We start from the raw sequence: 12,322 nt of genomic DNA on the forward strand, positions 1-12,322 counted from the left end.
ATATTTTCTGTTATCTAATATTACTATTACCAATGTCAATAACACTATGACAATTATAAAGTCAATAATAAAAAGAACAGCATCAGTTTTGATAGCATTAGTAAAACAGTTTTTCCAGCAAACTCAAGGAAAGGTGATATTAGGTGAGGTCACAAGGTTGATTAATTGACTCCTTTGTGGCTAAGCACTTGTAGAGCCATCTGTGTACAGAGACACTTCACAAAACAATACTACAGTGGGGCCTACAGTAATGCTGGGAAATATTTAGAGTGCACTTGCTTTTGTTCTGGAATTTCCCTGTTCATACTAAACCACATGTAAGGCTATGGCAAACATAATGTTTTAGATAAAGGTGCTAAAAAGAGACTTTAAGCCTCATTTAAGACATAAGTACTTTGCAATATATGTATTTCTTGCCATTATAATGTCTGATATACATACCCAACACTCATCTGTTTGTTACAGTGTGAATACCCTTGTAGTTATAGGTACTACTAATGGTGCCACATCATGACAGGAAATAACACAATGGGTATAGGAACTGCTTGAGGCAAGTTGCAACAGTACCAAGCCTAAGAAATAATCATTACTGCAATTACATGCAGATATATAACTTTATAATATAATTATCCAAATTCAGTTATATGTGGTAATAGTAATAATGCAGATAATTATTCATTAAAAGCACCATAAGTTGCATTTACAACAACATGAGAAAAATGATATACAAGTCTTCAACTTTATGAATAAAACTAATTTCTTTTCAGAGCAAGAGCTACATATGTGAAGATAGCAAAGAAAAGAAGACTGGAAATTCGGTGATGAACAATGAAAAATTAACAAGAAAAATTATTTTTCTCCTTTTTTAACCAGTGTAACACACATCAGAGTACAACACTGACACATAATGTGGGCCACAGGAAAGACAAAAAAAACTTCTCAGAGGACTTCGGAAAGAAATGAAAACAAAAAGTAGTAAAATAAGTTTTTCCTGTCTTTTTCCCTGTAAAAAGGCCACCTTATCTATATGACAATTAACATGGAATGATGAATGATTATCGTCAGTAAGAAAAAAAAATCTGTGCCTAATCTACAGGACATTATTTGCCACCCTCAGCAAACTGAAGGGAAGCGATATGGAGTGATGTTTAAAATGCTGTTACCTGTCATCCTCCCCCCCTCCCCATCCCTTGCTCATTGTCATGGGGGGGGGGGGGGGCTTAGGAGACAGAAACCCCTGCGTTGGACCTCAGTCCTTGCCTCAACTAATTTTGCTTGGTCTTCTCTTCTCCCCCTTTCCTTTCCCTTCTCTTCTTCATCCCCTTCCTCAGTCCACTTATCCTACTCGTTGTCATTTTTATCCTTTTCACCACAATATTTTATCATAATGCTATATAACCTTTGATGTCTGGCACATTTTTGACCATTAACCAATCTGGAAATCCACAAACTTAGCCTTATGAACCGAAAAACTTCCTTACCTGGTGGCTTCGCCCTCAAGCCCCACCCGATTACAATATTTTGATTACGACATTAGTGATCTTAACTGTGGACACGGAAGAACATTTTCAATAAATAAAATACCTGTCATTTTAAGTTAAATCCTCACTCTGTACCTTATTAAAAGTGAGTAACATAATATCGCATGAAATGGTATGGTTATTACCTGTAATTCATTGAAAAATTCTTTTCTACCTTATTCAATCCTTGGTGTTATTTTTTTTGTCTCCAAACTGTCTTGGCAAGATCGCATTCTTTCTATCAAAGAAAAAACGCCGTCGCCTCCGACTTTTACAAACCCTCTCACATGTATCTTGGGGTTTAGACCACAAAACACTCATCCATCTCCACATGACTCTAATCCTCTTCACCTTTGATTAGGCTGACATATATATTCTTCTGCCTTTGCTTCCCTTCTCACTCAACTTGACACAATCCATCGTTGCGGTCTCCGTTTAGCCTTAGGCGCCTTTCGATCCTCTCCAGTTGAGAGCCTATGCACTGAATCAGGCCTACCACCCCTTTCTCGACGTCTCGCTCTTCTGTGTCGTTTTCATCAGTTTCCTCTCTCTAAACTAACTGTCCCTCAATCCCGTCTTCATACCCTCTCCTCTTCACATTTACCTGCTTTCCCATTCACCCATTCCTCATCTCCAGTCCCTACCTCTTTCTGTCCAATCTTTCCCTCCCTGACTAATACCTTCCTCCTGTCATTGCTCTTCTATTTTCCCCGATCTACCCAAATCAACATCCCACATTCTATCCTCACACATTTTCTTGTACATATCTCTAGTCGCTCTTCCAGTACCCTTTTCTATACAGGTGACCGTAGTCTTTCCTTTTCATGCATACAACTTTCCCCTTCCTCCTGAATCGAGCGTCCTTACAACAGAACTATATGCATTCCTCTTTGCTTTACAACGCATGTCTAACATCTCTTCCTCATTCTTTACCGTCTTCACTGACTTACGCAACTCAATATCACTCATACAGTCTATACTCCCTATTAATCTTACAGACCGTAAGATACAAGACCAGTTGTTTTCTCTGTCTGCGCGACAGAAGGCAGTAGCACTTTGCTGGATACCCAACTATGTCGGGATCCTCGGCAATGAACAAGCAGATGCCTTGGTACGATCTGCCCGCCTTGTCCACAACTCACCAACCGCGCTTTTTCACACATTGCAGCCACCGAGTACTAGCCACACTCCTGAACTTTCCTCTATAAACGTTGGCAATCATTTTGGCTAGGTCTGACCAACAATAAACTTCAAAATCTTCCATCTCCCCATGGTCGGCCCCATACCATCAGAACAGACGCTGGGAAACTGCCTTTGCCCGTTTACCTCTATGCTCCACATGCAATGACCCTCTTTTTGCCCCACATATCGTACTATCCTGTCCTCACTTTACTGAAACCCGTACCCTCGCTTTTCCTTACTTGCCCTCTCTTCCCCGACCCCCCAATCTTTCGAACATTCTCACGGAGTCCCCATCTTTTCAATCAACAGCCTGTTCTCCTTCCTCAGACGCATAAATACCCTCCATATGGTCTACCATCCTTTGTCCTTAACCCTTTCCCTTCTATCAATATCTATTCTAACCCATTTCTCCTTTCACAACCATACAATCTTATAATGCCATATGACCCTTGAAATCTAAAACATTTTGTTCTAATAAAGAACTTCTTTTAACCCCTCTCACCACAATATTTTACCCTAGTGCTATATGAATTTTGATGTCTAGCACATTTATTAGTTTAAAACAATTAACATTAAACATCACCGTAATCTATCTTTAGCTTAGTCTACACACAGACACACACATACATATATATATGTATATATGTATATATATGTACATAGATGTATATATATATATATATATATATATATATATATATGTGTGTGTGTGTGTGTGTGTATGTAAATATACATATATTTCTTTATATATGTATGTGTGTGTATGTATATATGTATATGTATACATATGTGTATATATATATATATATATATATATATATATATATATATAAATATATAATCTTTCTCTCTACACACACACACACATATATATTCATATATATATATATATATATATATATATATATATATATAGAGAGAGAGAGAGAGAGAGAGAGAGAGAGAGAAAGAGAGACACACACACACATTTATGTGTCTGTACATTTATTTGGTTACAAATGTGAGTAGACGTGATTGGCCTTGAGAAACAGCTGAAGAATATGTATATATATCTTTGACTATATATCTATATATCTATCAACAAGTACACACAAACTTATATATATGTATGTATGTATGCATATTAAATCTCTAGTACTTTAATCTACATTCCACGTTGTTAGCTGCGAATACTTTTTTACGTGCGTTTTCTTTCACTATCATAGATACATCTGAAAGCCAAAACTGTCAGTGGAATATAAACATTTTTTTTGTTCATTGCAATTTTATTGAAGATCTATTTTTTTTTTTACATTTTATGATGCATTAACATAACAAAATATAACATTTGTAACTTAATACAAAATCTTAAAGAGTCGTCAACATTTTAGGCTATGTAAACATGTCAACAGGTGTTGTTAACATCCCAAAGGGAAAACTTCCCCCACTCCTCTCAGAGAACAAACGGTTCTGTAAGCTTGGGCGGCATCGCAAGCCTTGTGGGCAGCGTGACACATCTTAATGAATGGCTGTGGGTGAACCACTGGGTTACACCTGGAGCGAATCCCCAGCAATGCTTCACACTGAATCAGGCGAGCTACTGTGGTCTCTGCACGAGGAGCCTCAGGGGTGGAGCACTGGCGGTCCTCCTGCCAAGCAGCTACCAAATCGCGGGGGTTGGAGGCTGCTGCACCACTGGGCATGAGACGGTCATCGGCGATTTCTCCATTGTTGGGACCCAGTAGGCCTGCCACGCGTCCAAACACCCAACCTGAAGCCTCAACAGCTACGGCCTCGCCTGCCTTGACAACCACGACCTTCATTACGGGACATCCCACCTCAATGTGCTCGGCTGTGTTCACAATCCTAACGTTTCCGATGGTTTGCTGGGATCCCGCGAGGGGTTGGCCATTAACCACGACCTCAAAGTCAGGCTTGATCATGACGGTGGCTGCTGGTGTCTTCAGTTCAAGCTGTGCCGGGGCTGAGGCTTGTGGGTGGGACATCATGAGGCGGTGGGAGCCGTGAGCAGCCAGAAGAACCTTGCACGGCGAGCGAGGTGCTCGCACAACAAGGCCGCTGAAGGTGAGGATCTCGGTGCCGCCAACCACCGTGGCTGTTCGAGGGTAGGGTGGCAGCACGTCCGTTATGTAGCGTGGTACGAAGTTGTAGAAGGCCCAGATTGCGTCGCTCACAGGGATGGGAATGTATTCAACGTATGCAAATATCAGGTTCTCAAGCATAGTGACAGGGTTGGGCACTGCCTCTTGTGCCACTTGCGTCAGTGAATACAAGGGTCGGTGGAGAGGAATTCGGACTTCAACACCGTTGCCTTCTCTTTCCATTGAAACGAAAAGAAGTTCGTTGAGCATCAGGCTGACGACCTTTTCCGCTTCTGCAGCAAATGCACGTTCCTGTGGCAATAAAAGGTAATAACATCAGTAAATTTCCGGACAGTACTTTGTCTTGATAGGAATGATAACCATAATGTTGGTCATATCACTCTTAACAGTACAAATATGAAAATAATCTTAAGATTTGTTTAATTATGTTGGTCTATTCCATAACTTATCAAAGAACTGCTACTCTAAATGCAATTTACTTTTTGATATGACATATCTACACAAACATACCGAATGGAAGTGATACATAGTGTAGTCGATGATTTTCACAACAGCTGGAATCTCCATGAGCCTCTCACGAACAATGCCAACATCTCGCTCGAGAATTGCCACCACATTATCAACAATGTGTTTAACAGCTTCATACTCCTCCGGATATACTTCTAAAATTGCGTCCACTTCCCTCTTCACAATCCTGAAAACTCTGGTGGCTTTGATTTCTTCAAGCGCATCAAACACCACTTCGGGTACTTCTCCAGTTTCTGCCATTCGTGCTGCTGTCATCACAACTGAGGACAAATAGGTCATTCCAAATACATGATGACTATCTGTAAACATTTTTTTCCTTATATTCTCAATCTATGATGCATCACCATATGATTCTCTAGAAACTTGTAAAAAAATGTGTTATAGTTAGATTATACTAACATAATGAATAAATTATTTAATCATGGTAACGCAACGACTCAGCCATGACAGCAAAGTGACATTCAACTTACCTTCCATTACGATTTCAGAAATGCTTCCTAATTCCTCTTGGAATCTCTCTATCGTCTGGATGAGGCTTACAGAAAGATGGTTTTGAAGACGCATTATCTCCGACCACACACCGATGTATACCCGTGATATGAAGGACACCACAGGACTTCCCAGGATATCACCAAGGATTTCGGTATCAAAAATTCTTGCTTCAGACACAATATCTCGATAGATCTCTTCAATTTCCTCCTTGGCAACTCCCAGTAGGTTGACTAACTGAGATGAAGGGAACTGAATACCCTTTGCAGCAGCTTCTTCCTTGAGGAACTCGACAACCTCCATTACAACAGACGTGAATGATGCGGCGATCTTCTCAAATTCTTCAGTCATTTCGTTCTGTAGATAAGACAACATTTTACTCCAAATCCTTAAGCTTTCATCAGTAAAATTTTTAGATACACAATATTTTCGTTAAGTAATTTAAACAACATTTTACTCCAAATTCTTAAGCTTTCAGAAACAACATTTTGAGATGTACAAACTATTAGTACCAACTTACGATTATTGCCTCTGCTTCTTGCGGTTCATAAGCCATCTCGACCTTAAGCATTGTAGGTGAAGCCAACTTCACAGCAGCAACAGCAACACCGCGACTCTCTGCAGCTCTGTCGCTAGCCACATATACACCTGCTTCAGCAGCGTCAGGGTATCGGAGGCCAAGCTTGGCAATGTATTCCTTTGCTCCACCAGGCCGCATTGCGGTCACCTCAATGAAGGCAGGCCTGCACATCTTGGAGAAAACGTTGTACTTTCCAAAAGTTGCGGCATAAGCAACAGCCTTCATTCTGATGCCATTGCAGGTGGCTGCTTCCTCGGGTTCTGTCACTGCAGTGATTTCAAACACAGGTCGCTCTTCCATCTTCACTGTGAATGTGGCAGCTGCGTTGTGAGCTGCAGTCTTGTCATACTTGGCAGCAATGGCGAATATTGGTGCTGCAGATGGAGTCTTGTGGAACACTACATCCAAAGCAACTGTCTCTGGTGCATAAGCAGCAGTGATGATTGCCTTAGGGTTCACTTTCAACATCTGGAAATCAAAAAACATTTGTTGGACATATTCATATTAATTAATATATATGCCATTCTGGACCATAGATTTACGGATGTTTAAGATCCTAATTCATATAAAAGGACTCAAATGTCAATGCAAATGGTTTTACACTTACCCTGCTAGTCAAGAAGGCTTCTGCTCTGATAGCATTTTCTGAAATTCTCTGAGTTTCCAATGTACCAGTAATTTTGTTGGCTTCTTCAGGGAAAATGTCCAGTTCAATCGTTCCTTTCGTGGTTTCTTCAGCTACTGTGTACTGAACAGCGGCCATGATGGGCTTAGGAAGCACTGGATGGTTCATTCTGACTTCGAACTTGGACGCATGTCCTCCCCACCTTCCCTCGTGGTTGGCCTTGTATCCAATTTCGTATTTGGATTCAGTTTTGCCCTTATTGGGGTAGAACTTGATTCCAGATTCCCTTGGTGATAGTTTGGCCCTTCCTTCCATGGTGCGGGTTGGAGTCCTCATCTGCATGGTATAAGAGGTGGGTGATGGCCTTGTGAAACGGTACTGGTATTGGGATGTGTGTGGACCATAAGTTTCGTAACTTTCTGCCTCAAGAGTAGCAACGGCACGAACAATCTTCAGAACTTCAATGATGGCTTTCATGTCCACACCAGCTTCAACAGCTTCAATTCCTCCTTCAGGAGTGGTCTGCACATTCCATTCAAACACAGTGGATGGAGCATTTCTTTCGATCTTGCAGAATCCAACAAATGCGTTTGGTGCATTGCGAATGGAGAATTCAATCATGGCAGGCGTCTTCAGTACTGGCGCAGCAGCTTCTACCTGTAAATGGAAACATAATTTCATGAACATTTTGCTGAATATAATAAAACTGGTCTTATTTACATGAATTCTGACATTTTAAGATAAAATTTCCCAATATCACTTATTCCAAATCATTACAGCATACCTTCAATGCCACGACATGTTCTTCTGGTGTCCAGTGATGTTTTGCTGCTGTTTCCAGCTTTATTTCTGCTGTTCCAGGTTGTTTGTAAGTTACCTTGGCTTCTACTGCATAATTAAGTGGGCCACCAAGCTTCTCCAAGGCAATCACACTTGCATATTTGTATTTCCTATCCATCATGTTCTTGTATTCAACGGTGGAAATGACTTTAGTCGTGGCTCCTGCCAGCTGGACATCACAGGAGGCTCCCAAGACAACCGTCTTCTGGGTAGGCGTTGTCAGGATCAACTTGAATCCATTTTCCCCTTCCATGTGCTCTACCAGATTTGCGGCAGTCAGAACCAGTTTGGCGTGGTAAGGCTCTCCAGCAATGACAATATTCCCGCTGTGAAGAACAGTGTGATTAGAAAAAGAAAACCTCAGAAAACCTCAGAAATGTTCTTTTACCCATTTGTTAAGTGTGTCTTTGAGTTTGATTTCGTTTGTCTGTACATATTACTAAAATAAATACCCAATATAAATCCCATAACAAGTCGAGACCCAAAGATAAGACTGATAATTTATATAATAAAGGTAAATAAACTCATAAATATGGAAACTTACTGGATCTCAGCATGTCCGGGATTGGCAGTACTGCTGATCAGACTTGCATCCAACACCAACTTCTTTTCAGGAGCATTATCGGCGTCCCAAGAAAATTCCACATTTGCCTTTTTCCCTGCAATATGAACATCAGCGAATCCCTTGACCCGACGGCGGGATGAGGTCTTGGGCAGAACCAGGTTGTTGAAACTAACATGGATAAGTCCATCAGTAATTTCAGCGTCGATCTTGTTCTCGATAAGGGCAGGGAGCACAAACACTATGCCTACAGTGGTTTTCTCGGAACTTTCTCGGACCATTTTCCATTCAAGACCAATGAGAGGTTCTGATCGATCTTTGATTTCCATGGCTATCATCTGCTTCTTGCTGCCAAACGCAACATTGGCACCAATGATGTAGGGTTGACTTGCCATTGCCCTGAGCTTGATGTTGGCTTGCAGCTTGGCAATCTTGGAGCTGAAACGAGCCATAATTGGTCCGCTAACTTCAAGTACTGTACGTTGTCCATATGTGATAGCGGATTCCAGTGTATAGCGACCTTCTGCTTCTTGTTCAATCCCAGCTTCAAATTTAACTGGCTGAATGTAGCCAGGAATCTCCGCCTAAAACAAAAATTATCATTTGATTTCAAATTATGCTTTTCAGATTTGTTTTATTAAAAAAAAAAAAAAAAAAAAATGAGACTGGTAAATATGCACAATAAAATAAATCTTTGAACAATTCTTACCAAGAATTTAGTGCAGTACTTCTCTCCCGAAAGTTCGTAAATTGCTTCCAAATGGGCAACCTTCTCATTACCAGCTGCTTGCAAAACCTCAACAGAAGCACCCATTTTTTCAGAGTGATAGAAGAGATCATACATTGCCTTGTATGATGATCTGCCAACTTCGGCTGTGGAAGAATAAAGGTGAAATGAATATCGAATATAAGTGTACTTCTGTTCAGTGGTAGAGATGAGAGAATTAGATTGGCATTTTACCTGTTGCTACATTTTTGATGATGATGTTTTGTGGGAATCTTCCTTCTATCGTATGAGTAGCCTGTACAGAGATGAAATCCTTCCTTCCTTTGGCAAGTGTGAGAGCAGAAATAAACTCACGGCTTTCGCCAGATTGACTTCCTGCACGAATATATGAAATCAGTTTCCAGGCTGCAGTGGCAACATTGATTTCCATCTTTCGCAGGTTTACAGGTAGGACAATGCGGGTCTTGGGGATGTATCTTGCAGGATACAGATCCTTAGGAGAAAATTTCATGAAATCAGCTCCAACTGCAAAAGAAGAAAAGTGTATCAGTATATAACCTACAGACATGCACCCACAGCAATGACAATATATGCAAAATTGAACTATCATCAAAAGTGAACACGTACTCCCATCAGTGAATACATACCTTCAATATTTAAGTCGAATAGCTCAGCTAGAGCATTTTTGGTCTTGCAAATCACATCCACATTGAATTCAGGTCCACTAGTTTTCTTGATAAATATAGCCTCCACAATGTGTGATTCAGAGGGGAAGCTCCTGGTGCCACTGCTGAACACATTAACTTGGAACTCCTCTCCCATACTTGCTTCCCTTGCAATCGCATCCAGCTTAATGCCACGAGAAATAGCAATCTGACCGTAATTGAAGTTGACATAAGTCTCGATTGCCTTGTGTCCTTGCTCGTTGGTAAGAGTGGTCCACATTCCTGCAGCAATGCTGGAGGAATCAAGTTTGGCAGAAACAATGTGGCTTCCTTCTTCCTTGGTGTAGGAAAGGGTCATTTCTGCTCTTCTTGGTGTTGAGGCACCAGCTGCTTCTACATTCATCTTAATGACCTTGTTACCCCTCTTGTTCTTGATAGCAGCAGTCACTAAGTAACCTCTCATGGAAGGATCTGCCTTCTCAACATACAGCTTGGCAATGGCTGGTTCACCAAGTGGCAGGGCATTAGCACGGAACACGTCAGGGATGTTCATGTCATAGCACACCTTGAGGCCAAATACTGGTTCCAAAGCACCAATGCAGGAGTTGCGCTGAATCCTGACATCTCTCATGGAGGAAGGAGAAATCTTAGTCATCTTCTTTCCTACAGCTTTGACAAGGTAAGTCTCGGCCTTGATGTTGAGGAGTTCCATCTTCTCAGGGACGTCCAATTCCATCTCGATCTTCTTGTTTTCAGTCGTTCTGATCTTGATAGCAGCTCCAGTGGCACTAGAGATGGTGTTCTGCATCTCGATTCCGACCTTGGTAAAGCGGCATTCAAAGCCAACAAAACCAGTGGCTTGTACAGAAAGGCCTGGGAAGAATTTAACGCCCGTCTGGGAGTTGCCGAGGTCGGAGAGGATCTGGGCAATGTTGATGTTGCCTTCCATCTTGAGGCCAGCAACAGCAGTTCCAGCTAATTTCAGTCTGAGCGGTGTGCCCTGAATGGTCGGCAGTGAATAATCCATGGAAAGCTGAGCAGTTCTTGCTGTGTTCAGGTTGAGATCCTTCATATGCTCCAAAGAATTCTCGAAGAAAGAGAAGAAGGTCTCAATGAGTGTGTCAGCTGTGACGCCTTTGAGGCTTTCGGCAACATCTGCGTAAGTAATCTCGTGTCCCATGAATCGGGCGAATAGCTCGGCGTGGGTGCGTGATCTGCTCTCACCATACAGTTTGCTAAAGAAGTCCGCGATGACGGAAGAATCGATGGATCGCCTGGTCCTGAGAGTGCCCTTGATGTGCTCCATGACCTTGAGGCCTTTCTCTCCTGCAAAACCTGTAATGTCCTCCATAATCTTTCCAAATGTTGCTCTGCGTAGGTATCCCTGTGGGCCCAAGAGTTCTTCAATGATGGAATCAACTCCTTCAAAGCGCGCACCAATCTCTGCTATGTCCATGTGCGTCTCATCCACATCTGCTTTCATTTTCATGTTAACAGCACGAGGAACGAAAGATCCGGGAGCATAGATGATGTTCGATTCGAGGCCGGCACCCATGCCAAAGGCAGGGGCATGGTAAGCCATATCTATATTTCGAGAGAATTTCCTGAAGTCCCTCTCGAAGTCGGTAGGGATGACGACATTGGCAAGAAGGTACCTGAGATTTTCTTTGGCAGGGCAGGTAGACTCTTGGATGTTGATCAGGTGACCCAAAACAAATCCACGCACTGAAAGAACCAATATTATATGAGCATTCACCGTCATCTTGAGATGGATAATATTAATATGCTATCATTATAACAATGATTAGCACCATCTTTATTGTCTTTGATAATGACTATGGTGGTCAAATAATAACAAGGAAAATAATTTATAAAATACTGTATAGATATAAGAATATCAAAAGGTAATACATCACTGTAGTGTTAAGGCTCAAACAGACTGTTCTGTGGTGGCATTGATATTAGTTTTTGAGGCTAATTTTATAAAAGTAGTTAAGATCTGACAATTTACATACCTTGGGTATTCTCTTCCTTTGAAATCTTTTCAATGATTGTTTCCAGATGATCCTGTTCAGCACATCGAACAGCAGCCAGATAGGAAGCGATGCGGACTTCGGTCTCAAAGGCTGGTCGGACGGCAATGTCAACTAGCTTCTCAACTGCCTGTAATGATTGAAATATACAATAGTCACACATACACAGTATGTTATTCAATCATCATATAATATAAGATCAAAATCAATCTCATACTGTGTTCTCTTATACAATACTTACTGGACGGAAGCAGTTGGCTTGTCTGAAGGCTTGAGCTGCAGCTACCCGAATGCTGGTTTCCAGTCCTTCTTCCTCAATGCAGTGAACGGCTGCCCTTGTCACGGCAGGTGTAGCCACACCCATATTCCCTATTGCCTTGAAAATTGCAAGGGCTACTTCCTTGTCCTCAACACCAGCAGAAGGAGAGCAGTGACTCTGGACTCTGTTGGCCAGAATCTCGGCAATTCT

At 41.6% G+C, this 12,322-nt stretch overlaps 1 protein-coding gene across 1 annotated transcript in view; it reads right to left on the reverse strand.

Moving 5' to 3' along the window:
- Nucleotides 1-4,054: 4,054 nt before the first annotated feature.
- The window catches only part of LOC125039010 (vitellogenin), a 10,261-nt gene continuing 1,993 nt past the window's right edge, over nt 4,055-12,322 (reverse strand). Inside the window, exons 4-15 of the mRNA XM_047632729.1 lie at nt 12,095-12,322; nt 11,836-11,983; nt 9,803-11,545; nt 9,390-9,680; nt 9,138-9,301; nt 8,411-9,012; nt 7,811-8,192; nt 7,009-7,683; nt 6,342-6,869; nt 5,803-6,178; nt 5,315-5,592; nt 4,055-5,095 (exon numbers count right to left, since the gene is read on the reverse strand). The exon at nt 12,095-12,322 is cut by the window's right edge and continues 864 nt beyond it. Coding sequence (XP_047488685.1) covers nt 4,100-5,095; nt 5,315-5,592; nt 5,803-6,178; nt 6,342-6,869; nt 7,009-7,683; nt 7,811-8,192; nt 8,411-9,012; nt 9,138-9,301; nt 9,390-9,680; nt 9,803-11,545; nt 11,836-11,983; nt 12,095-12,322 — 6,411 coding nt within the window. The 3' untranslated portion in view covers nt 4,055-4,099. The remainder of the gene's footprint in view (nt 5,096-5,314; nt 5,593-5,802; nt 6,179-6,341; nt 6,870-7,008; nt 7,684-7,810; nt 8,193-8,410; nt 9,013-9,137; nt 9,302-9,389; nt 9,681-9,802; nt 11,546-11,835; nt 11,984-12,094) is intronic.

The sequence above is a fragment of the Penaeus chinensis genome, chromosome 26, assembly GCF_019202785.1.
Source record: "Penaeus chinensis breed Huanghai No. 1 chromosome 26, ASM1920278v2, whole genome shotgun sequence".
NCBI lineage: Eukaryota > Metazoa > Arthropoda > Malacostraca > Decapoda > Penaeidae > Penaeus > Penaeus chinensis.